The 26,424-nt window shown below is 44.1% G+C and overlaps 1 protein-coding gene across 2 annotated transcripts in view; it reads right to left on the bottom strand.

Moving 5' to 3' along the window:
• SLCO3A1 (solute carrier organic anion transporter family member 3A1) overlaps window positions 1–23,152 on the bottom strand; it is a 157,116-nt gene extending 133,964 nt beyond the window's left edge. Inside the window, exon 1 of one of the 2 annotated variants that reach the window (XM_080551801.1) lies at window positions 23,067–23,152. Coding sequence is in view for 1 of the 2 variants with exons in the window: in XM_080551800.1 (XP_080407926.1) it covers window positions 12,546–12,737 (192 nt within the window). In the remaining variant the exon portion in view is untranslated. Of the gene's footprint in view, window positions 1–12,545; window positions 13,539–23,066 lie in introns of those variants that run through there. The other variant, XM_080551800.1, reaches the window with a different exon arrangement.
• Between the last annotated feature and the right edge of the window lie 3,272 nt (window positions 23,153–26,424).

Here is a 26,424-nt window from a genome sequence, read left to right as displayed (position 1 = left end):
AGCATTACTCTACGGCAAAGCTGTCTTCTCCTAGCTGTGACACATGTCACATTGCTCAAATGCAAATGAAGACAGATTTCTCTGGGCATGTACATTAGTCTTGACTGATGAAGGCAGTCAGTTTGGACATGACAGCTCCGGACAGCCAACTGCAAAGCAAAATCCAGGTTATAAAACATAACCCACATGTGGCAGGAATGTTCTTCTGCCCCTGCCAAGATGCCAACATCAACAGGTTCTGCCTAGTGAGTATTGGCCCAGAGGAAACAAGTTGCTGTTCCCCCATTTGTTTCATCTCTTGGTTGTGTGCAGCAGGGGCAAGGCAGAGAGCAGGGAAATACCAGGGACACTGACTCCTGGAAACACTCCACGAATTTAAATTTTTGTGACCAAGAGTCACAAAATGTAATATTTGATACCAAGAGTTCTGAGGGCAATCAGGATGCTGAGAATCAAAATGAACATGCCTGAATCTATATATTATGTACCACTGGGGGCAAATAAAGGAGAAAGCAAAGGTAATTTTGGTTTCAACTTGCATTTCTAGTCCATCTAGTGCATCTCTTAAAGAACGCATACCTTGGAGCCTCAAAGTGCAATTTCTGAGAGACATCCATAATGGATGGATGTTCCCTTCCCTGACCCACAATCCCAGCTACGCAGACTCTTCTTCAGGGTAAGGGTTTGAAACCAGATGAAAATACCATCTAGGTGCAAACAACCTGGTTTCTCCTGCTGGCAACACTCTAGTCCCAACAATGCACTGAAAGCAGAGAGACTTTTATATCCAGATTTACCTAAGCTGTTATCCAGCCAACCAATTTCTCACTGAATACCTGTCCACAGAATACCAAAGATGCAGCTTATTAATGTGGGAGCATCTTGAAAAAACAGATGGCTACAAGGGACCCTGGGCGCTGTTCAGACATGCACATCAAAAGTTCGTAATCTGCATTCGAAAACAGCACAGAACTGATTCTAGAGACTGCATCCAGTATTTCCCAGGAGTCATTACATACAACTACAGTTATTCATTAGGGATCTTTTTAAATAAGGAAAAATATTCTGGCAGAAAACTTGTCCAGAATTGAATTAAGCTGAATGATTCAAATCAATAAATTTCTTCTCAGCTACAAAAGGCTAAACCATAAGCCCCAAGTGCTTCCACAAGACGAAGAGTGAGGAAATCTGAAACTTCTGCCTTCTTAGTAGGAGCTAGCACTGTGATTAAGAGCAAGAGCAATACAGCAGCCTTGATGCATCCTAATTCACAGAAAACACTGGACTTCTGTAGAGGGCCAGCATTTGAGAAAGCTTGTACAGTCATGCCAAACAATGCAGCAAACTGTAAGCAGCAAACCCACAAAGCTGTGCCTCTAGCACATGGATTACTAGTGTGGCTTGACTTCAATAGCCATCGAATAATTCCCAAGCTGTTTTTGAAATCCATTCATTCACAGAAACATTTGCTAATGCAGAAGTGGCCTCAACAGAGCAAATAAGCTCTTGGAAGCAAACAGTTTATCTAGGTCCATGGAATGCTTGAAATCTTCCCTTTTCAGCCTTTGCTCTCAGAATATTTCAAGTTGGTAGGAGTGAATCCCAATGGGATTCAAACCCAAAACTATGGGATTGAAACTTTTTGGTAGTCCCAAGCCAGCTCCCTTGATACACATTTTCTTTTTAATATTACTAATTATGACAGATTAAGCAAGAGAAGAAACAAAAAATCCAACCTAGACTAGCACTGCAGCCCCAGGGCTCAAGCTAGCCGTACATTTTTTGATGCCACCTTTCGATGACAGAAACACAAACATGGGGGCAAACCACCCCTCTGCACAAGAGGTAGAGAAGACAACATGGCAAGTGCCTGCAGAAACCCAGCTGAGCTCAGTGGGTGTTCATGGTGCTGAGCACCTCAGATGGGACTGACCGACCACGGGATCACCCAAACCGGACGACAACATCAACTTAATGCCACCACCCTTCACAAACAGGCACCCCCAGACAAGGCATCCCTTCAGCGAGGGCTCCTGTCCCTCGGCCAGCAGCTGCGCTGACTTCAGACATAAGGACCTGCATTATAACGAGCAAAAGGCAGCAGGAAACAAAGTGTGCATCTCATGGGGAGGCTGAAAGGCCCATTGTAATTAACTGCTCTCGGCCCTGTACGTTGAGCAAGACAAAAACAAAAACACAGTTTTCTTTTGCTGGTAAGCCCTAACAAATGCTGCCCACTGTTTCTCATAAAGGGCCTACATGCTCGATGCTTTCTCTGCGCATCACAAACTGCGGCATTTGGTGAGGCTCATTCCCACAATTATCAAATTTTACAGACAATGCCAGCAGGAGAGAAAGAATATTTGTTTTAGTCACACCCTCCACAGGCACTCATTTCTCCATGGCCTGAACCTGGCTGCTGCTCACCAGCCCACCCTAACAGCCTGTGACCGGCCACCAAGGGCTGACAGGAGCCAAGCACGGGGGAATTAATTTACCCAACGCCAGCCAGCATTTCTGCAAAGAGCATGCCAGTGCTGACACACGATGCAAATTTTACTTTAGCTCCCACACGAGGGTGGACGCTCTCTCAGCGCCCAACAAGGTGCAGCCTTTTGGGGCCTGAGGGGATGTGCCCCTTGCCTCCCTCTGTTTCAGGGCTCTCCAGACCCAGTGTGGCCAGGCAGGAGGTAGTAAAGGTCCCACTGCCATCGGAGAGGCAGCACAAACCCGCACTGGGTGTCCCCAGCGAGGTGCAGGCAGCTGGGGCTGCTGTGAGGACAGGCTGGGCCGCCCCAGGCCCGGTTCTGCAAGGGCTCCACCATGGCCACCACCGAGGCAGCAGCAACGCTGAGGAAAACTTATATAAGTTTTAAATAAGAAAGGGCAAAATGCCACATGGAAGAGTGAGGAAAAAAAAAAAAAAAAAGAGAGAAAATCCTGTTGTCTTAATTTTTGCCTTCCTTTCTCAACCTCCAAATCTACTTTACTGGGCAACACATTAATTTCCCCAAAGTTGAGCACGTTTCGGCTGTGACAGCAATTGGTCGGTGATCTCCCTGTTACTATCTCAACCCACGAGCTTTTTCATCTCATTTTCTCCCTTGTCCTGTCGAGGAGGGCAGTGAGAGCACATCTGGCTGTTGCAGTCCACGGTTAGCCCACCACAACATCTCACCAAGCACGGTGGATGCTTGTCAACAGGAAAAGTAAAGCCTTAGGAGCAACTTGGAGAAAACATCTTTACTAAACTGTGGCAAATACAGCTCTTTCTGCATCTTAGAGAAACCACGAGAAGCAAATCTTATGACTGGAAAACTGGAAATCCAAATTTGGGTTTTTCCTCTTTAAAAATCAAGACCCTGTTACGTACTGCAATTTTTCTGTCATTTCCCGGTTAGAGGGAAAGAAAGGATCTACCCCTAGTTTGGCAACTCCATACATCATGCAACACTGCCAACCGTGTCAGGATGAGAAGCAAGCATGTTTCCAGCAGATGAAAGTCATTAGCACAGCACAACAAGCAGCAGGATACTACTGGGGCATTCCTCCTTCATATTTTTCAACGTCATTTTCTTTTAGACCGTATTTGTAACTTATCTTTTGGAAGCTTCCAAAGCTGCCCCTCTTCTCCCTTGACATTTCTGAGTTTAGACACGTATGTCTACATACAGGTCTGGTATTACTCAGAGGTGTGGGGGACTCACCAAGTGAGGTACATGCCAGTTCTCCTGTGGCCTCTCAGAAATTTTCTTCAGGCCAAAGCGTGAGGTTTAGCCTGAACTCCAACATCATGCTCCCAAACAATTCTCTGCTCTACTTCTAACGTTGTGCCAACCTACGTTTGCACAAAGCCAAGGAGAGAAGTAGAAAGAGGTAGCAGCCATTTCACATCCTCCTTTTCAGTAATAAGAAACAAAACCCCCCAAACAACCTTTTTGCAGCTCTTCCTGTTGAAACTCTACCAGAGAAAAATGACATTTGTTGTTCAACACAACGGGCTGCAATTCTATGTAGTTATGCTATTTTTCTCGCTCCTTATTATCCCTTTGGAGAATCAAAGGAATGAAACAAATCTGCATCTACAGACAACTCAGAACTCTGTCTTGATATGGGGAACATCCCCATTGCTGCTGCAAAGCATGCAGGCCTAGACAAAGTGCAGTTTTTCTTACTATTCTGTCCGTCCTGCATTTGAATGTAGGTGCTCCTTGCCAGCTGCGAGCATACAAAGCTTGATCTAATACACGTTCCAAGCAGGCTCCATGGAAAATACTTACTTTTCACCTTACATAAATTCACAGCATAATTCATCTGCTGTAGGAATTCTGGGGGCACCACTTACTGCTGGCACCTCCACTGTAAATCAATTCCACCTCATTTCATTAGATACTGCGTGCTTTAACTGTTAAGCATCACCTTACAGTGCACATGCAAAATATACACCTCAAGGCTATTCCTTATATATTGACCCAAGAACAATGCCAATCTCAATGCTGCCAGAGATCTAACTTTTAGTTGGAAAAGAAAGTATACCACTATACGTTTCTAAAAATGACATCTACTCAAGTATTCCTATATTCTTCCACACCCACACCACAGAACTCTTCCTAAACAGCCACGCTTTCAGTTTCTTTGTGGTAGAGTTTTTAGTTGCCTTTTTATAAGGAGAAAAAAAAATAGAAAAAAATGTTAGATTCAGACGCAAACATCAAAGCACCAAAAAACTTGAAAGCAAATCTGACATAGTCGCTTCAGAAACCATAATGCTGATGAGTCATGAAGACCTCAATACAACTGAATTACCCAGGTTCTTTCAAACACTTCACTGTCATTTTATGGATCACCGTAACACTGAATTTTAAGTCCTTTTCCACTTTTAGTAAACTAAGGAATTATGAATTATACAGATGAACAGCATGGTAAGTGTTTTAAAAGTATATTTAAATATTAAAAATAAGAGGACTCCAGCAATCCTTGCCCAGAAAAACACATCGTTAAGGAGCATGGAAAAACAACTTCTCTGTTCCCACACCTGCCCTCACAGCCACACATATAAAATTCATTGGGCCTGCAAGCAAACAGAAGTCATCCACGAGATCGCTGCAGACACCAGAAAGGTAAAGATGTTCAAAAACAGAAGGGAAATCAGCTGTCTGGTTGGCAAGGAGAAAGGATGCTATGATAGAGAGGCAACAGAAGGAAAAACAAAAATCAAAAGCAAATTGATTTTCTCCTTCTTGGACCACAGAAAAATAAAGTAAATATTCCAACAGACCTGGAATAAAGATTTTGCTCTTATGCTGCAAGCAGTCATCTAAAATCATCAAGTGCTTTCAGACACCGCCACAATATGAGCCCCTGTCACTGATCTGCAACTTCAACACAACAGGCACTGCGTAACAACAAAAAGAGAGGGGGCCTGTGTCCCTTAGTTCAGCAAGAAACATCTAGGGATCAAAATGCAGAAGGATATCACATCCAGAATAAGGCTGGAAAAGGGAAAGTTATTAACTGGAGAGCTTAAGAAATCTGATTTTAGTTCTGAGGTCTTCCCTAGATTTGCTAGGCGAGGAGGGGTAGTTCTAGCCATATCTGCATTGCAGGTCTATATGAATACAACAACTGTATCCCCACTTAAAATCTGGGGAAAAGGGATGCTTCTTTTTCTCCATGCTTTTATCCATCTACTCAAACGGAAACATCTTGGATGCAGGACTCATCTTTTTAAGTATTTACAGAAAGCTTCCCCTACCAGGGCAGAGTCCTCCGGGCACCACCGGGAAGAAGCACCAGACACTCCATCAACTCCATCAACAGTTTGCTATCACTGTTCATCGTACTGATGCTGTACGAAGAGTGGCAGCGTGAGATCTCTACACCACGGAATAGGCAATACTGTTTGCACTGCAGTATGTATTCACAAAGAGACAGAGAGTCTCATGGTTGCAACAAGGCGACCTGGAGATAGGACTCTTGGGGTTCCAGTCCTGGTTTTGCTGCAGTTATAATGAAACCTTGTAAATCAAAATCTGCAGCAGCAATTTTCTGTGCAACAGGAAAAATGGATTCTTTTTGACTTCACTGGAGCACTTACAGGGGGTACTAGACAACGTATTATTATGTGTTTGTTTAAACTTCCTTGAATCGTGGTTAAAATATAACACTTTGCAGATTCATCTGGTGTTGATCAGAAGGTCAAGCTACAGCAATTCATCCGAGCTGTAACCTTGCCTATTAAACAGTATTCCTTTGTTTAATCTTGCTACTGGAACAACTTGAAGGAACAACTAGAGACTAAGGAGTATACAAATAAAGGAACATCTTAGATTATTATACACAGAGGACAAATTCTTCTTGATAATTGAAAAATAACTTTTTTGAAGCAATACATTTATGCTGCTGTAGCAGAACAGAAACTGGCTTTTCAACCTTTGCAACATCCTAAAAGTAAGGGAAAAGAAAGTCCACGTAACCTGAGAAACACCCCTTTCTGGAAAACAAGCAATATCTGCTTGCCTTGCAGAGAAGGAGAGGGATCACAGCTCAGCTGACCCCTTCATGGGACAGGTGCTACACTACCATTTAAAGGCTCATGCTGCATAAAGTTTCTGAGCAACGCAAATCCAGACCTTCAAACCAACGTATGCTCTCATCTAATTCAAGATCCCTTTAAACCTCAGCTGCATTAATACTGCAGGACGTTAAAACTCACAGACCTACTTGTCACATAGGCACACAGCGATTGCCAAAGAGATTTAGGAAGCTAAGGGTAGCCAAAAGAAATTAGACTTTTTTTTTTTAATGGTGGATCATAACATTTCTAACAGGCTGCTCTTTCTTTCAGGGCTTACAAGTATCACTCGGCCCTTACAGGATAAAAGGAGGAGCTGCCAAACCTTCTGCTAAAAATAATAAAAAATTTAAACGTTAAAGCCAATCAGTCCACACTCGTGCACGTCAAATGTGTTTTGCCTTTAAATGCATTTAATCAAGAAGCCATCGGATTTTAAGTTCAGCTTTACTCTGCAAGTGGCACAGAGCACTGTAAGAGATAAACACGTAGCTATCCCCATTTCACCTATTAGTAGTAGTTGAAAGAAAGCTTTAAACCGAAGCAGAAATGCCAGTTACTCATAAGCCTTCCTGGTACCCAAAATCCAACCTAGGTATGGGCCAGAATTTGTTTCTGTTCATTTATATAAAGCTTTAACATTAATACGTCAACGCTACGCTCCTGACCCAAACCACACAGGAGCCTGCAGGCATCAGAACCCGGCGCTGGATCAGGTTTCCCCTCCGCTCCGCACTTAGAGACCCTAAAAACATCAAAAGGCTTCTGAGAGACGTATGAATGTACTGAAAAGCACTAGTTCAGAATAACTTTCTGTGCAACTCAGCTGCAAAACAGACAATATTCTCTAATGGGAAAGGCATACTAGAAACAACTTTCCAGAAATAACATAGCCAGCAAAGATATATTAAGAAAAAATGAACTGTAAGCAATAACCAGCCAATGCTTGGCAATCTTCATCCCCACTAAAACATTTATTTTCTCTCCATGTTTTTCCCCCCTTAAATGCCCCAGCGACAAATAAATTATGAGCATTACAGCTAATTTATTACTCGGCACTGCTGAGGATGGAAAGAAGTACAGCAATATTTTAAAGCAAATTCTTATTCTAGGAAAATAAATACTTGAATAAAAACAATAAATTCAATGGGAAAAATGCGCTTGCAGTTCAGTCACTTGAGCGAAGCACCTGAAACTGGAATTCCTTGCTGTGCCAGACTCTGCTATGTCCAAGGCACTTGGACTCTGCTGCTGCTACCTAGGCTTTACCAATAGCTTCAGCCACCGAATCACTCTTTTAACCTCTGCCTCATTTTCCACATCTGCAACTTTTCTCCCAGCCAGTCTATTCAGACTGCAAATACTCAGGGGCAAACTCATTCTTTGGGGATGGTCGTACAGCACCATGTACAAGACGACACCATGAGGCACCGCAGTGCTCCTATGAAACTGCCTTCATTGACATCCTCCACATACACCTCCCCACCGACTTCAAGAAGAGTTTGCCAGGTCACTAGACAACCCTTTTTGCAACAGGAAAACAGCGATGTATTTAGAACATTTAAAATGGGGAGGAGGAGTTGTGCACCAAAACCCTTTAAAAATCCCAAATCCAAATTCTGCTCTTAACCACTCAGCTCCCTGGTGTCCATCTCACAGGACCCTACTTGTGTTTGCTCCAGCAGGAACCCTTTGATGATCGACTTCTTTATTTATCTCTAATACCTCCTTTTTTTCCTGAATTTGGTATTTTAAATCCTTCATTAACATCCCAAACCCCAATAGCCATAAAGACCAACAGAAAGAGCCTGTCCCAGATGCCATATAAGTAGGTGCTATCTCAACTGGACTTACACGCTACTATTTTTACTGCAGATACGTTAAGAGGGATTTTGCAGGCTGTAGCCAAACACCGCTGTGCAGACAGCTATAGTGGGAAGTTAAGCGTGGCTTTAAAGTTTTCATTCAGGAAAACGAGAAACAATTTGGCATTCATTCCCACACAAACACCAAGGCACCCTCCTTAGGAGGCACCAATTATTTTCCTTTCCATCTCATGCTCAGGCCAGTCATCCTCTATCAGTTGATAAAGCACATGAATAGCTGCATTCAAAGCTGCAGCACACAGAGACATCTCAGTGGAGCTCTGTAAAAACAGCTACCCGGAGCACACCAAATAACTGCTTCTCAACGTGCTTCCCATATGCGTGCCCTTTATCTAAAGAAGCCCGTGACTTTGGCAGATGTTGGGTGCTTGCAACTAGGTCAGTCTGAACGGGAGCGATCCGAGGCTAAAGGCTAGGGAGAGAAAATTAAATTGCGCTCCCGCTCCACAAACTGTGGCTGTCAGACCGAGAGCTCTTCGCCTTCTGCTAGAGCAATGATTTCACCACTGGCTAGGCAAAAGATTTGACCGGCAGGGTGATGAAATGCCTCAGCGATAAACCATCAGGAGCGCTCGGAAGGTTATTACCAGTTAAAACATACCAAAATATAGTGCTTGTAGGAATTCGGGGTGGGGAGGGGACGGGGAAGGAGCCGCTGCCAAGGTATGTGAATCAGCCTTATCAAAATCCTCATCGGCATGACTGATCACACTGCTGCAGTTGCCCGAAAGGCACAAGGCTCCGGCTGGGAACGGAGGTTCCCCTCCTTCCCTGGCGGTCCCGGCTGCACCAGGTAACACTCAGCTCTCTCATCCACAAAGCTCAGCTCCCAGAGAGCAACCCGGGGGAGATCGTCTGGGCTTTTAAAAGTTGCTGCTAAAACCCCGAGTAACTTCTGCAGCAGGAACGCCTGCAGACGACCAGCAGCATCTTCCCCAGCGCCACTGCAGTTGCTGGGAAATTCAAGTTTCCAAAAGCACGCAGGAGTAATTAGATGAAGCCAAATAAACGCATACACAAAACCTTACAAGAATATGCAAATAATAGGGTGTATTCAACAACCCCAGAAATTAAGGCAGCGGCACAGGCTTGCATTTGCATAAGCTATGCAGGATACGGCACAGAGTCATTCTGGAACACGTGCAGTTTGCAGGCAGCAAGCCCGATAATTGACAACTATTCTGGAACGTGGCATTGATCAAACACTCCCTAAAACTTCACATAAAGAACCTCAGAGACACCACACTAATTAAACATAGGCGTCCACTTTTGGCATCCCAGGGTATTTTCATTGCTGAGTTCTCTGGGAAAAGAATTGGACTTTATAGATTTTTATCAGCATTTATTATTTATAAAGCCCTGTTGGCAAGCACAATGTTTTATGAACAAATAAAAGTGAATGATCTTTGCTTCAAAACGACATAATGAATGAATGTATACTTTATACATACATTCAGGCTGGCATTGCTAATTTATTGTGCAGAGAACATGGGAAAAAAGTTGTTACATCTCTAAAAAAATTAAGAAATAAGAACAACCACTTCTAAATTTACTGACATGAAAGCCAAGCCCAAAACCGAGCTCTTCGATCACTCCTAACAGGCCAAGCCCCTGCCTTGTTTCCTTACCAAGCTCAGTTTTCGCCCTCATCATCTCTGTGCTGAGCCAGGCAGACAAAACTGAGGAAATCAACTTGTCGCCGTATAAGGCAATAAAAAAAAAAAGCAGAAAGGTTTCTCTTCCTGAGTTGCAAATAACTAGGGAAAGTCGTACATGTGGCCAAGCAAAGCAGAAGTATGAACACAGTACTCGGTCACTGCTGACAAGCTAAAATTAGTAGTTTATTCAACTGCCCAGAACAACACACCGTGACTGCCCCCACAGCACCTCCCTATTTGTCTCTCTTTCTGTTTGTTCACCCGTTTGTCTCGCCTGCTAATTTGTCCCTCGGGGAGCAGCCCAGCACTCGGCTGCTGAGCCCAACAGCCATACTTACACCAGGAGCCTGAGTGAATTAATATTCACTCGCAGCCACACCTGGGCAACTCTGCAGTGCCTCCACTGAATTCGCTCCCAAGACAGCACCTGAGAACAGCACCTGGCCCCACAGGACCCTTGGTCTGCAAAAACGATTAGGTCCTAGGTACTTTCCACCAAGTTTTTTCAGCTCCTGCTTTTGTTCCCCCGCGACACCTGTAAGCACAGCACTCGCACGGATTCACCCTCCAAAGACAATTCCACATTTGCATCCGACCATTGCATTGAGAACTGCGTGGTATTTGCAATGACGGGTGATAAATTATACAGGGAACGGAGAAACACTTGCACAGTGCAGCTGGGCCACTGCTTATGCATGCTGTGGATTGTTTGGAGTTTAGTTTTCTTTTTTTTCCTCCCTTCGGAGCAGTTGGCTGTTACTGTCTGTGGATCTGGCTGGCCATCGGGCGTGATATCAGGCTGGGGAGGATACAGGGCACTCCCACCAGGCACCCTGAGAGTGGCACAGGGCAGGGAAAGCAGCTCTGTAGCCGTGTTAAATCCTCAGAGGAAGGAGCTGAGACTCCAGGAACTGTGATGGCAGCACATTTTCCAGGTGGTACAGCTGGGGTACGTGAAATACTCCGAAGGAGCAAGAGGCAGTAAGCGCACTTCAGCACAGAGCATGCTGCAAGAGTTGGGAAAAATGGGACAAGAAATGCTAGGCTGCTGAAGAGAGAGCAATGCAAAGGGGTTTGATGGAAATGCTATGCTCAGGACTGCTCTGCCCATCCTGCGTGGCAGGTGTTCGGACGCTGTAGCCAAGTGTGCCGATATACAGTTCTCTAGCAGATCCATACGCTGCCAGCATACTGGTGCCCACCGAGTGGCATCACCTCAGTGGGCTGTTCCTTGGCCATTACTTTAACGAAGGATTATCACACACTCCTTCCTCCTGACAGCTCATTTTGCAAGTAGCTCATTGGCAACAACGTATTTACTTACTAAGGCGTTACTCACCTAAAAGAGACACGTCTCCTAAAATTTAAGCGATACCCACCTCTATCCACACAGGCTGACAGACTTACTGAATTTAGCTCAGCAGAAGCAATGTAGTTTCCTTTGGAATTACAAACATGTTCCAAACTCAGCTGGCATGCTTTATTATATGAAGGTGACTGCAATTTTCCCTTGCATATTAATTGAGAATATTAACCATATTAATTTTAGCCACATACCTTGAAAAAATTACAGCTCACATCCAGTACAAATTTACATAATTAGTTGAGTGCCAGAGCGGCAGCGCTAAATACTGAGCACAAGTACAGAACGTGGAGCTCTTACTCTTACTGTATAACACATTACGTATGTGGCCTCAAAAAGCCTTACAGATTACAAATACATTTCTTTTCCATGGAAACTCTAACTCTCAAATCCAGCGAGCTATTTTGAGAAATTTAAATCAACTATACGCTTGCATCTGCTGGAAGAGCACCGCTCGCTTTTCACAGGCTGTCTCCCTCTGCGTATACTCGGAGGCACGAGCCCAGCCTTACGGACATCTTTCCAACTCTTCTACTACAGTTCTGACACCAGATCCCAACGCACGGATTCGGTGCGAGGACTCGGGATTCGGTGCGAGGACTTATTTTGAGCGCTCTTCACCCAACGCCGAGCAGCGGAGACTTACGGGGCTGCTGCGCTTAGCGCTGCTGTACCCCTCGGAGAGGGCAAGGAGAGCGAGTAGGGGGAAAACGAGTAGCACAGGAGGCAAGAGGTAGATGCCCCCAGCAGCTTTCCCCCGGTATTTACCGAGCACAACCCGGGCAGGCTGCCGTGGAGCCGAGGCACCGGGCAGCCCGGCGGGAGGCACGGCACCGCGCCGGGCTCCGGGGGCCGGCGAGCAGCACAAGTTCCAGCCGCACACCGAGAGGGGCGGCAGGCGGGGAACCCCTCGGCGGTGCTGAGTCATTTAAGCCGGGGGAAAAAAAAAAAAAAAAAAAAAAAGGCTGCTGGAAAAACGCGCCTGGGTGCGCTGCCCCCCCTCCCCGGGGGGAGCTGCCCTGGGCTCACGGCAACTTCCCCGCAGGGGGGGAGCCGGCACTCACCAGGTAGGCTCCGACGGTGCCCTGGGCCAGCATCAGGGCGCACTCGGACACGAGGAAGAGCTGGATGCTGGAGAAGCAGGACACCTTCCTCCGCCGCCTCCGCTGCCGCGGCGCCCCGGCCCCCGGGAGCTCGCTGCCGCCGCCTCCACCTCCACCGCCGCCGCCGCCCGCCGAGCCCCGCTTCCCCGGCATCCTCCCGGGCACCGCCGCCACCGCGGGATGGCGGGCCCCGAGGCTGCTCCGAGCCTTCCTCCTCCTCCTCCTCGGGGTGCCGCTCACAGCAGCAGCAGCAGCCCGCGGCGGCTGCCTCTGCGCCCGCGGGCTGCTGCCATGGCCAGCTCGCCGCCTCCTCCTCCTCCTCCTCGCTTCTCTCCTCCCCTCGCCCTGCCGCGCTCCCTCTCTCCGCCGGATCCGCGCCCCCGCCGCCGAGGGGCGGAGGAAAGAAGCACGGGGCTGGCGGAGCCTCCACGGGGCTTGGCGGCGGCTCCGCGGAGCCCAGCGCCGGGACGGGGCCGCTCCGCCTCCCGCCGGCCTCCCCCGCCGTGCCCCAACGCGGCCCCGGGGGCCGCGGCGGTTTGGGGCCGGGCTGTGGGTGCAGGCAGCCCGGGAGGCTCCCCCAGACCCGGGCTGGAAGTTCCAGACGCGGGGTGAGGGCGAGGTGCCCCCCGAGAGGCCCGGCCCTCGTCTTCCTCCTGGCTGCCCGGGCTTGGAAGTCCTAGTTTCGTGTTCTGCTAAGGGGTGGAGGGAGGCACTATAAATATCGCATGTTGGAAAAAATAAATAGCAGTAGATTCACAGAATATCCCGATTTAGAAGGGACCCACAAGGATAGAATCATAAAATCATTTAGGTTGGAAAAGACCTCTAAGATCGTCCAGCCTTTAACCTAGCACTGCCAGGTCCAACGTTAAACCATGTCACTAAGCTCTACATTCGGGCATTTTCTGGAAGACCTCCAGGGAGCTCCTTGCTCCACACAGGACCACCCAAAAATCTGACTGTATGTATGAGAGTGTTTTCCAAACTCTTCCCAAACTCTGCCAGGCTGGATGCTGTACACACCGCCCTGGAGAGCCAGTTCCAGAGCCCTACCAGCCCCTTTGTGAAGAACCTTTTCCTAACACCCAGCCTGACCCTCCTGTCGCAGCTCTATACCATTCTCTCGGGTCCTATCATTGTTCACCAGAGAGAAGAGATCAGTGCTTCCCCCTCATGAGGAAGCTGCAGGCCGCCATGAGGCCTACCCTCAGTCTCCTCTTCTCTGGGCTGAAAAAAGCCAGTGACTTCAGCCACATCTCATGCATCTTGCCCGCTAGGCCCTTCACCATACTTGTAGCCCTCCTTCGGTCACTCTCTAAGAGTTTTATGTCTTTATAATATTGTGGCACCCCAAACAGCACACAGTTCTCAAGGAAGGGCCTCGCCAACAGAGTTGGGTAGATGTCCTGTGTTGCAGCACCACTTCCATGTGGACAAGCGTTTGATCTGAGGCCTGTGCTTTGTGTCCATAGCTGTGTGTCATTCTGATGATGGCTTTTGTTGTCACCCCCACCTTGAGTTCTAATTTCAAGAGATATCTTATTTTAAAAACCACTAATCATCACTTCTACTATTACAGATCGCATTCCTTCTTGGCGTACCGGCAAAACCTGATCTGCTTTGCTCTTCAAGCACACATTTCCAGTTCATTTCTGGCTGTACATGGGGGGCTGCTGCCACATATTTTTGTGTTATTCAACTCCCAGCTAAGTGGTATTGAACCACTTAGTACTGGTATGCCAGTGGTCTTTCAGAAGAACAGCTTTCTGTGGAAACACAGGTTACATTTTTCAGAAGTAACAACATGATTTAGATCCTAAATTTCATTTTCAAGGATGATTTAGTCTTCAAAACTCCTAAATACTTAGGAAGAAGCCTGTGAAAGTGGAAGTTAAGAACATCCTAATTTCTCACAGCACAGCACCAGTCACACTGGGAAGTCAAAAGAAATAACGTTATAAAGGAACTTACTTTTCACCCAGCACCCCTTTTGAGTTTCTTTTTCCAAAATGCTGTCATTGTTCGGGGGATTTTTTATCTTGCTGTTCTTTTATAGGAGTACTTTCAATAAATATGATGCTGAAAAATTAATGTTGAGCAGTGTCTGCCTGAGTTGATGAACCTTTACCCAAGGCCAGAACTGCAAGCCATTGCCTGATAGACACGAGAGACCTGGCATGCTCAGCTGTTGCCCTTTGCTCATTAGCTGCCAACATCTCCCTTGCGTGGTGAACTTCAGCTCTTTGCAAGTTCTCTAGCACCTCTGGGTCACAGTGGGTGTCAATACAGCTGTCTGTCCCAGGGCAATGGTCTCCAACACTTGATGGCCCAAGGCAACAGCACCAAACAATTAGTGAGGAGAACAGTCTGGTAGCTGAGTGGTCATGGTTTTAATGAGGTGCGTATCGGTCTTTCAGACACGGAGCACCTCACGAGATACACATCAAATGCTACCTGAGGCCTCAGATGCCAAGGTTTTTGCATGAGGTCATGAAAACTGGGCTCATCACATGTTTCTGCCAATTCACAAGGTGGCTGTTTTCCATCAAGAAAAACTGGTTCTTCCACCAAAAGAAAAATGGAAAAAAAAAAACATTTTCATGAATTCTCTTTAGATTAGAAAATTGCTCATCTCCTTCCTGTTTGTTTAGGGACCACTACTATAAAAATTCTGATGTTAGAAGGCTAGAAAGGTCTATCTCTAGATAGAGAGATTCGGAGACTAATTCAATTAACATAGCTAGACAGATGCTTTGCTGCAGATGGATTTTATAGCGCGTTATAAACACGATAGATAATCTAACGGACTTCTTAATGGGTGAAAATAGAACAGCGTCTTTTAAAACACTTGAAGATTTAGAATTATGGCAGGATAAGTCTTGCAATTCCCTGCAAAAATAAAGTTTTGGAATTTGCTGGTCTCGCCAGTCAGCTTTTGGAGGCAGAGCCAGCCTGTGCTAGGTTATGTGCTAATGGCAGCAAAGCTCTGAAAACACACGTGTAACCCACCAAATGTGTATCTGGTGACCCATCTGAGCTCCCACACATGCTACCACACTTACCACTATTCAAGCTAGATGATTTAAAACTCTTGAATATATATATGCACATATATATGCAAGTGCCATCACGCATCACGGTCATGTCTTAGACATCCTGTTGTAGGAGTTTGTCCAGGAAGCAGATATACTGCTTGCCTGTCAGAAAGAAAACAGCTGCTATAAAAATCTAACTTTAATACTAATTATCTGAAACATCTGGTTAGTTAGTTTATTGCAGCAGAATACAATTATCAGTTAAATTGCCGTCCAGAGGAGACAGAATGCCTGGATTTTTTCTCTCTTCTTTATTTTGTGCACTTCCACTTATCTTCTTTAGAAAAAAAATCCTCCTGTATTGCTCTGCTGGAAGAAAGAATGGAGGTCTTGTGTCTCCAGCCAAGTACCTCAGTAGACCTAAGCTTGCCTCCTGTGAACTTTTAACGTACTGCATTCCTGAGGGATCTCAGTCAAGTGCTTTAGGGATGGACAAGTGAACTGTTTGGATTTAATAGTTAATTATTGTTATACCCAAACAGTTTTTCTGGTCTAAATTGACCCAGCTTTAATTACTAATGTGTGGAATGCTAATGTTCATGGATTATCATTAGCACAGAAAGGACTTTGTAACTAGAATAGTCCCTTTTCCTTAGGGCTCAACAGTTTTGTCAACACAATTCTCAGCTATTTCCCTGACCAAAGCAAGCATTAACAACTCCTCCCCACCCCTCTTGATAATTTAAATTAAATTTCTTGCAGTCATCCTGTCAGATTTTCATAAACACTTGAATAGCTGGGAGGCAATGTGCTGTCATAGATAAGGATGAACACTACAGACTTAACAGAGTTGGTTCCCCTGAGACATTCTTGCTATATCTTGCCTGCTGGACATCTCCATGTTGAGTACCTGTGGGTTTGTGTCAACTTTCACCTTTGGGTAACCTTAGCAGCTGAAGTTTTCTTGATCTATCACCTTCTTAAGACATTTTTTTTGTTTTATTTTTTTTTCCCCTTCCCGTTTATGGTTAATCTTAATGAAATTTAGCTATTTAGTCATGTGTTTTGATACAAGGCAGGTGTAACTTCTTTCATCTATATCTAGAATCACTACCTATGGTTTATGGGGTTCATGACTAGCACGAGAGAAGAGCTATGAGGAATGATGGCCTTAGTGAAGCACTTAACTAAAATCCCACACCTCAAGGAGCAGAAGTGCATACTTAGAAAGAAAATCCAAACGTAACCATCAAGCAGTGTTGGTAACAGGAGGAAGAACAGGAGAGTAGTGACTTTCCTTAAGTAGAGCTGGTGGAAACCTCTTTTGTGAGATGTGCCAAGGCAGGCATCTCCGACATTAGGCATCTCTACAATCGTCATTAGAGCCATATTCCCAAACCCTCCAGACGTATTTTACAGTCCAGGGAGTTAATGAGTGCCTCATCCAGTTCAACCACACTGGAGCAGCAATGGGCACCCATTGTACCTGTTCTTGCTGAGGATGCAGCACAGAAGAGCAAGGAGAGGTGCTAAGAGAAGACAGTGGTCTCATAGGACACACATCAGTCCTGTGGTGTGAATTAAAAAAAATCAACAAAAGCAGTGCTGCAACCCTAAATATTATTTTATTTTACTTTTATTTATTTGCCAAAGTTGCTCATTGCAGGGCTCTGAGCATTTTCTGCAGGGCGACCATTTCATTGCTCTCCTTGACACTGCTGTACACTGGGAGCTGTTATTAGAGTTTGATACTCACCCAAGTGTCTAAACCCTCACCCTTCCCTGCAGCTATGGTTTTATGACAGGTGTTTGTACAGTGCAATATTAGGGCTCCTCTCCTGCCCTGTGGTCCCGGGTGCCAACCTAGTTGCAAATCACTGTTAATTTGGCGTAATTGTGAGAGCTACAGAGGAATATTATCTGGAGAGCCACCTTCGGGGCACGCCTGTGGCAGTCTGCTGGCTTGATGCTTGTTCTGCCCTTTCATCTGGCAGAGTAGATGCTACCACCTGGCTGCTAGGAGGTCATAGCGCAACATAAGGTGCTGGAAAATAACGTTCCTGAGAGGTCTGCGTTCTGCTTTATTCAAAATCATGCCTGTGAAGTTAAAGTCAGACACAGCTGTCTCGGATATCACTCCCAAACTACACCCATCTGGGTTTCTCTCTGGGACTGTACAGCCATGTTAAGGCCAATTTTCATTTGCTTTAAGCTATTTGGATGAAAAGAAAACTCCGGTGCTGCCAAAATGGATTTGCATGTAGCATAAATCGTGACTCCTCAGCACTGTATCAGCACTCCTGCCTTGTCTGAGCGGAGGCTTGGATGTAAAGGAAATGAGGAATAACTTCAGATATGTTCAAAGAGCAAGGAAGAACACACAAATAAATAAGAAACCCCAAGATGCCAGACAAGAGGCTTTTCCTTGGGATTTCTTTGAAATCGTAATTCTCTGGTGCAAAATCTTGTGAGTCAGCTGGCACGGGAGGGAGGTGACAGGAGAGGATTTTGATGATCTACCAATGTAGAAGGGGAGTATGAGTATGCACATCAGCCAAGTGTGTACACAGCAGAAGGGAGGGTTGAGATTGGTACGGCATGTAGATGGATCAGCAGTCATCATTTCCAAGATACCACGATGCCAGCAGTTTTAATGCAATTTCTTTCTATAAACACTTCTGACTTTACTGCCTTGCTATTTTGAGTCCTGCTGGAGACTTGGACTCATTAAAAAGGCATTTCCTTCAGACAAGCTGATTAGATAGCCGTTCCTTTCCCCCAGCTGATGAAAAGCTGAAGAACACCTTAGTGAGACTAAAAATTGCAGAAAATTAAGACACATTATTTTAACAAGAGGTGTTGGTTCACCTTGAAATCTCCTACTATGAAAACAGTTAAAAAAAAAAAAAAAAGATTCATAAATTCAAGAATTGGATGACTTGTCTACAATCTACACTGCATAAACCTGGCTCCTAACCTCTAATTATGGTTTTCCCAAATAAATGAGACTCAAATCTGAAGGGAGCTGAGTAATCTCTAATACCATTGACTCCATGAGACCTGAGGGCATGAGACGCTTTTACAGGGAAACTAAGCACCCAGCAGGATCATGGTCTAAATGGGAATCAGAGTGACTTTTGAATTAAAGCAACGTGATTTAGCAAGCACAGTATAATTGTGGAGTACCTGCAAATATTGACATCAGCCCGACGCCTCATTTAGTAGGAAAGTTAATTTGCAGAATCAGAAATTGAAAAGCAAATTACTGGACAATAGACTACCACTTTCCTGACTGTTAATTAGCATCTCATAAGGAAGTGATTGTCCAAACTATAAGGTGGTACACAAGAAAAATATTTAATTTCTTTATTGTAAGGATGAGACGTTAAAGTTCTAACTCTAGGAGATAATTCTATTTAGTCAGTCAAAAAAAAGGGGGGGGGAGGGTGTATGGGAGTGGGAATTATTATCTGTTTGTATTTTACAAATTGTTGTGTATTTATGAAACAACTAAGATCCCAATGGCAGGAACAACTTATTACAAATATTCTGCTTTCCTGCCACTGTCACACTCCGGAAAATGTTCTTGGCCAGACTCATCCGTGGCTGATGATGCAGCAGAAGGCAATGTTCCCTGGAGTCAGTAAGAATTTGTCTTCCAGGTGGCGGGGTGGTACAAGAAGTGATGGTGCCATCTTTTGTGTAGGAAGTCACACCAAGCTCTGACACAGTCACAGTTGCTGGTGATACACGGTACTTCTGCCCAGCTCTGAGCATCAGTCTTAGTGTTTCAGCCCAAAGTTCATCCCTGGGATTACATTGTGGCCCTTTACTTTGTTTTTCTTTTCTTTTTTTTTCCTCCCCTCACCCCCTTCGCCCCCTTTCAACAACCACTTTCTACCTCAAAAGTAACTTCATGTAATAGCAAAATGCAGCAGAAGTTTATAGGCAAGTTTTCAATGTGTTTTGGACCATGGGGGCTGTAAGCGCTTTGAAAGCACCTAGGGTTCTAACCAGACACTCAACAGCTATCTCCTTGCTAGATAATAATTTGAATACCCAATACTTCTAAATCACATTGGCTATTTAATAAAGAAATTATTTACAGAGATACTCAATAGCATCTTGAAATCTAGCCCTGTGTGCACAGCCTGACTTCCTGTCGAGCCTTTTATTTACTGTCCACGATGATATTCTCTGCGGATCTTGAACTTTTGCATGAATGCTTTCAATCTGCCATTCATGCTTCCTTTACTCAGCACAGTCATATTTTGTTCTCTGGATGTTATGTGCAGCATGAATCTGTCCTATGACACTAGTCCCTGAGTTTATTGAAATTACTGGTGTATCTATTTGCAGAGTAGATTTTATCAAAATTTCTGACCTGGTAGCAACCTGTCTTAGGGCTTCGCTGGATTAGCCTGGATCCTCCCCTTGGAAGTGACTCTCTCGTGTGACTTTTGCAGTGAGTTTGTAGTACTAGAGTCTGTAATACACGTTGCAGCTGCAGGTGAAAGACCTGCCATGTACCACTGTGGGCGATATTCTGTCAAGCTAAGGTATGATCTTCATGGGACAGTTTTAAGCTAAATATAAAGCAGATAATTTTAAAAAGTCCCCTCGCTGTCCATGAAAGAACCAAGACAATTAGCAAACACAAAGTAGGAGCAGTACAGGCAGAAGGAGGAGGAGGTGCATTAACAGTGTCTGTTGTGCTGTTGCACACCAGCTTCTCCTAAGGAAAACAGCTCCCATAGGCCAACTTTTAGGTTTTTTTGGCCAGGACTGGATTCTCTTGCCCCATCACTGATGCATAATACAAGTTCAATTCAACAGCTTCTTCTTAGCAGCAGCTAGCAGTGTTGTTGGATGTTACCTTATATACTTATGTAATTTCAGTTGAGCTAACTTGATGTAAAAGAACACCCTTTTGTCACCTTAGCCATACCAACACATTCGGGCACCATAAGGTCAGTCACCATCTTTTTGGCTGATTACATATCCCTGAGCTGAATAGTAATCTTGTGGGTTTACCTTAATAAGCTATGATGTGCCTTCGAAAACTGGCAGCAATGTGAGAATATAGTGAGTATTTTTGCCAAAAATAAATGTTTTCCTTTTGTCTCATACTCTGCTCTAAGAGCTTGTAGTAGTTGACTTCCAGCACTCTTGACAGCCTTTGGTCCTCAAGAGGTTCATACACAGCCTAACAGGAGCAAGTAGAGACCCCAGGAAAGGAGTTAGATAATCTTTGTAACGTTACTTATTTCATTCTGGAGAACGGTGACTGTTCCTCACTGTGCTTTATTGCTTCAACTTCGAGAGGTAGCAAAATCCCTAAATTCCTTTGGGTCTGTGAAAACACGTGAGACTGAAGTGTCTATAACACCCTGTTGTAATAAATAATGTTGGAGTATACTAAGTGGCATTTAAAGCAACGGTCATCTGGCGTAAACACTTGAACTAAGTGCGAGACAACCTTTAGTGAAGGCATTACAATAGGCTGCGGACCGTGCTGCTCATTTCTTGGGGAACTGTAGGCATCCAAGGACCCTCGTAGTCCTGCTGCAGCTTTTTTTGTCTTTAAGGCCTTAGCTGCAGGAAATTCCTCTTATGAAGGACCCTTAAAGCATTTGCTATGGAGGAGTCTAATCTCTCTGAAGTAATGATAAAAATGCAGGACTGAGGAATGCAGAGGAGACGGGAGTTGTTGACCTCAGTGGAACTCGGATAAGTCAGTGGAAGATAAAGAGAACTGCACTGACCTCCAATAAAAAAAACAGGGCAATGCAAGGAAAGGTCAAAGAATTAAAACAAGTCATTTGATAGCACCTCAATAAGGCAGCAAAGAGTTTCTCTACTTGACCTTTAAATAAGCAAGGCCAATTGGGGAAAAAATGGCCAATTCCTATCGCTTTACAGTAAGCAACTGAGCCCACAGTTTTGGATGCTGTAACAGAACAGATCTCCTGTGACCGACCCCTCAGCAGAAAAGCAGGATATGAGAGGAGGGTTTTGCTAAAGGAGATTTGCAAGCCTATTATCTTGATGCTTCTCAAACACAGCCCCATCTGAATCCAATTCTAGAGCATTTAATGAACATGGAGAAAATGGAGCAAAATGAAGAGCAACAACAAGAAGAGGAAAAGTCTGACAGATTCTTATCAAAACTATTTTCCTGCTCCACTTTTCATTGACATTTTAAGAAGAAAATAATTGGGTTACAGAAAATGCCCTGAAAGCTCCAGCATGAATGTTTGCTGTGTAGGTAGTATGACCTGCAGGTGAGCACTCAGCAGTTAGTTTCCATTTAAAAAGAGCCACAGTTTCTCTCTCCTACATTTGCAGAGCATGAAGAGTTGTCCGCAAGCAAAGAATGACATTCTGCTAATGCTGAGGGGAAGCATGGCAGAGAATGGCACGGCTAGTTCAAATGAATGAAAAGATAGTTGATCTCTCCCTACTCATTTAAATTTCCCTACCTTCTAGACTAAGAAACCAGCTTCTAATACTAAAGATGGGGCATCAAGAGTTTGGACATACTCCCCCACTAAAATTTTTTATTTTCCCAGGGGAGACCATATGCGCTTAAGAAATTCACTGTCAGGGCCTAATCTAGTGAAATAAATAGTCTTGAAAAACTGTTTTCAGGGATATTTCCCTGAGTTTTGTGGCATTTGATGTCATAAAGCCACCACAACCATTATCATCACCACAAGAGTAAGAATTATGTCCCATTGCTAACCCCAGCTCCCTAATTTCTTCTTCTGGTCTGCACAGGAGATACATGACTAATGACATCCACTTGTGAACATCATCCAGTATCAACCTTCACAGCTGTATCTTGGCTTCCTTTCTGGCATTCAAAGTCTCTTTTTCTGAAAACATCCTGACTATCAATTACTGAGGATATGTTTGGCTGCATAATTATGGATGAAGGACAGTTGTACGGAAGGCAACATATATACCTATGATAATGTAAAAATCTCACTGTAAATCAATCATAAACGTCTCTTCAATGATTTATGACCAGTATGTGGAAGCTGAGAGACAGCTTTGAATACAGATTTTGTTATAAATTATTTCCTAGAATTTTTGTCCTAAATGCAATCGGTTACTATTATTAATAGTCTGCGTGCATCACACTGAGGCAAAATAGAGTACAACATCTTAAGACAATAAATAACATCAACAAACTTTCTTGTACAACTTCCTCCATGTGGATATATATCATTAGTCTTTTCCCAAGCAGAAGATTCTCGATTCTTTCCTGTCTTAAAACCAAAGAAAAATTGCAGTTCTGAAACAGCGCAGTGAAGTTGTACTTCTGCTAAGAGGAGGAGAATCAAGCTCTTTTCACAAACAAACAAATAAATAAAATAAAAAATCAGCTTTCATAATATTCAAGTTTGTTGCCTTACATAAATTGCAGCAGTGCTGAACTGACCTGTTGGGATCGAAGTTCCAGAGGTCCCACTCTCCCAAGTTCAAAGTCTGTCTCCACTCTTCTCTTTGTAGATATTCATTTACCACCTGCACCATACGGTATGGTAACGATCATTTACGGATTTTCACTGCAGTCATTCAATTACATCAACATGCTTTTTCTTGATCAAGCTGAATAGACCGCCAATGAACTAATGCTGCAGTTTGCCAGAATAGCTCATTACCTGATCTGATCAAAGTATTTACATCATATTTTCCTTACTGTTGTTTTTAGTGAGAGATGCTTTCCCCATAATAAATGTGCATATTTGTGTGAAACATTTTGTGATTTTTTTTTTTTACTGAAAGCAGTATATTTTGTTTACTTGATTTTCTGTCACAATTATTCTTTCGGTAAATAAAAACTATGATGTTGATTTTCATACCTTTTATCTATCTTTTCCTCTGTGTTTATCTGAGAAATTCAATGAAAAATGTAAAAACATATCCATTCTAAGCTTTAAAATGGAAACTGAGACATCAACATTTTTGTCAAATTGCTTTTCCTGTCTTGACTAATTAGCCAGCTGTAAGGGCAGAAAGTATCTTATAGCTAGCTCCCTGTGTATTATGAATTAGTGTAATACTGCTGACATTACCCAGGGAAACCATAATGGTTTTCACATCCTACTGAGCTTTTTGTGGTTTTATTTTTCCTAATAGCAGCATTAGAGGGGCACATTTACTTGCTTGACCTGATTTATGAGTACATTTTATTTGTGGGGAGATTAAATTGTGGTGGGTTGGATCTGTTTGGGTTTCCTCGATAGCCTCTGATTAGTTTTGGTGCAGGTAGCCCTCGCAGTAAATCAGGTGTCTCAGCTGATCGACAACGAAGTGAGGCTGTGACTCATTACCTGGTAGACGAGCCTTTGCTCCTTTGGTAACTCATTAAACTGAGGAGATTATTTACAATATTTGCAGCCACCCCAGCCATGGTGGCACTTAGGGCAGTCAAAATTTCCATATAGAATGTGAAATATTTGATAGTTCATAGATGACTCATTAAGATCTGAACAACTTCAAGACACGCTTTTCTGAGAACAGCTCATCTGGGTGGTGAATGTGACCGTCATTGAGCTCCAATGGTCCCCTGGCAGCACGAAGGATGTCCCCTGCCTTTGCCCAAGGTTAATGTACGTGAGGTTTTCTTGGAAACTCGGTATCTCTGCAGTTCTTTAACCTGCACACTGAAGTGCAACAAATAAAGTGCATCCCTAAAGACATGCAGGTCCCAGCCTTGGCTGCCATGCTCATTTTTTTGGAAGCCGAGCACGTAAGTCATGCAGAAACTGTACAAGGACAGGCTTCAAGCTGGAGGTGGCACGAGGGCAAGATAGTGCCCAATGCTTGCGGAGCATTTGAAGTCACTCCTCAAAGAGGGAATTTGTAGCAGCAAGTTTAGTGGTCAGTCATCTCTGTTATTAAGCATCGTCAAAATATTTCATTAAATTTCTTTCTTTTTATCATGTTTTGGTGTTAATGCTAATAAAGTTTTAGTGCTCAAATACACTCCTCGAATCCATGAATTGTCATGCCATCCTTAAAAACTCACAACTGTACCACTGCATTTATACTTCAAGAGCAAAACCAATCCCAAAATTGCTGTGTCCACCTTTACAGCCCTGCCAGGAGGATCCTGGCCCTTGTCTTTGTGATATTTGTTTTATCGTCACTTGGACGTCTAGTCTGTCACTCGGATGGCAAGCAATCCGAGACAAGGTCTGTACTCATGTTTTCCATTAAGTGGCGAGCACACAGCAGAGGCAGAGGGGGATATTAAATAATAATGACAATAATAATACATCTGATAGAGTTCAGTTCCGCTTTAGCACTAAATGGAAAGCTGAAAGCCTCCCTATGGATCTTTTCCATCTTGAGCATCAATGATTGTAACAGATGCATCAGTTTTAAACCAGCGCCTTGCATGACAAATAATACTGATCCGTGTGGTTAGGAAATCTGGGCCTAACTGGCACAGTTTGGTTAGCTGCAAATGATGCTGCCGTGTCTGCAATGTAACCTATAAAATCTATAGATGGGATCCCCTTTTTTAACTGGAGCAAAACAATGTAGATTTCCTGAAATGGCACGAGTCCTTTACCTCCAACTTGATAGGACTTCGGTGAAATAAAAATAAAAACAATGAACAAAAGACTTTCTTTCATGATTTAAAAAACACCTGCAAACAGGAAAGGATTAGTAAAAACCAAAAGAGGAATGAGGAAACAACTGACGATGAAAACCACTGATCCATTTACATACAGATGAAACGATCTGGCAATGCACTGGGAAGGAATATTAAATAGATACAAGCTATTAATTTTCACTGAGGGTCAGCCTGGGAGCTCGAGTAGCAGGCAAGGTTCAAGTTAACCCTTCACAGCAGGGAGGACCTCACCATAAATCACAGGTTCTTCCTGAGCTCACAGACATTGCGATTTGGGGTCAACTGTGTTTAAGTGTTTTAAGGCAACTTGTGCTCTACGTACCAATCTCTGCTGGGGGCTGCTGATACAGCTCCTGTAATATCTGAGAAATGCTTTGGATGGGTGGTAATGTTTGTAGAAAGAAGGGACTGTTTGGAAAGGTGAAAGTCGTCAAAAATTACCAGGAAAGCTAGCAAATGACAAAATCAGGATGAAGAAATATTGATCCCTCTCATTTATTTCTTACAGGGCGGGGGGAAAGGCTGTGTGGTGAGACCAGTCTCCATGAAAAATCCAGTTTCTGCAATTAGGGCTCCTCGTCGGAGCAGAGATCTTCCAGCTCATAGGTCAGCATCATATATTGCAAACTCCCTGCCGGCTGGACTCTCCCGGCGGTTTTTAATGGCTACAGAATTTGAGCATCTTCCATGTTGAGCTGAACAAACTTGAAACTTGTATAAGACTTACATAAGGAGGTCACTGGCTCATCTTTAGTTTTGCTCAGTTTTGTTGGAGTGGAAGAAGGATGCTGGGAAAATATAAGCACTTAATGTGAGGAATTTCAGCCTTGATGCATTCATTCTGATCACTCCTCCTACAACAGAGCACTTACCACCTCTCAGCTGCCTACCCAGCCAACTTTTTGTCCTTGTCCTTAAATAATTAAATAAATAAAAATTAAACTGTACAAGAAATCACTGCATTTGTCCACAGGGGACAATAAATGCCACTCTACTCATACCTTACTACTCCTTCAACTATTCCATTCCCTATTGCTAAAAATAACGATGTGAATGCCTTTACATCTGTCTTTTCTATTACGATTAAGACTGTGCCAGTCATAAAGGTCACCATAAGATAAGACTACAGACCATGAGTCCCCACCTGCCA

This window comes from Anser brachyrhynchus (genome assembly GCF_964034855.1).
Source record: "Anser brachyrhynchus genome assembly, chromosome: 11".
NCBI classification, from domain to species: Eukaryota; Metazoa; Chordata; class Aves; order Anseriformes; family Anatidae; genus Anser; species Anser brachyrhynchus.
Note: the sequence above shows the minus strand (reverse complement) of the source record. Positions and strands in the feature narration are given on the sequence as shown.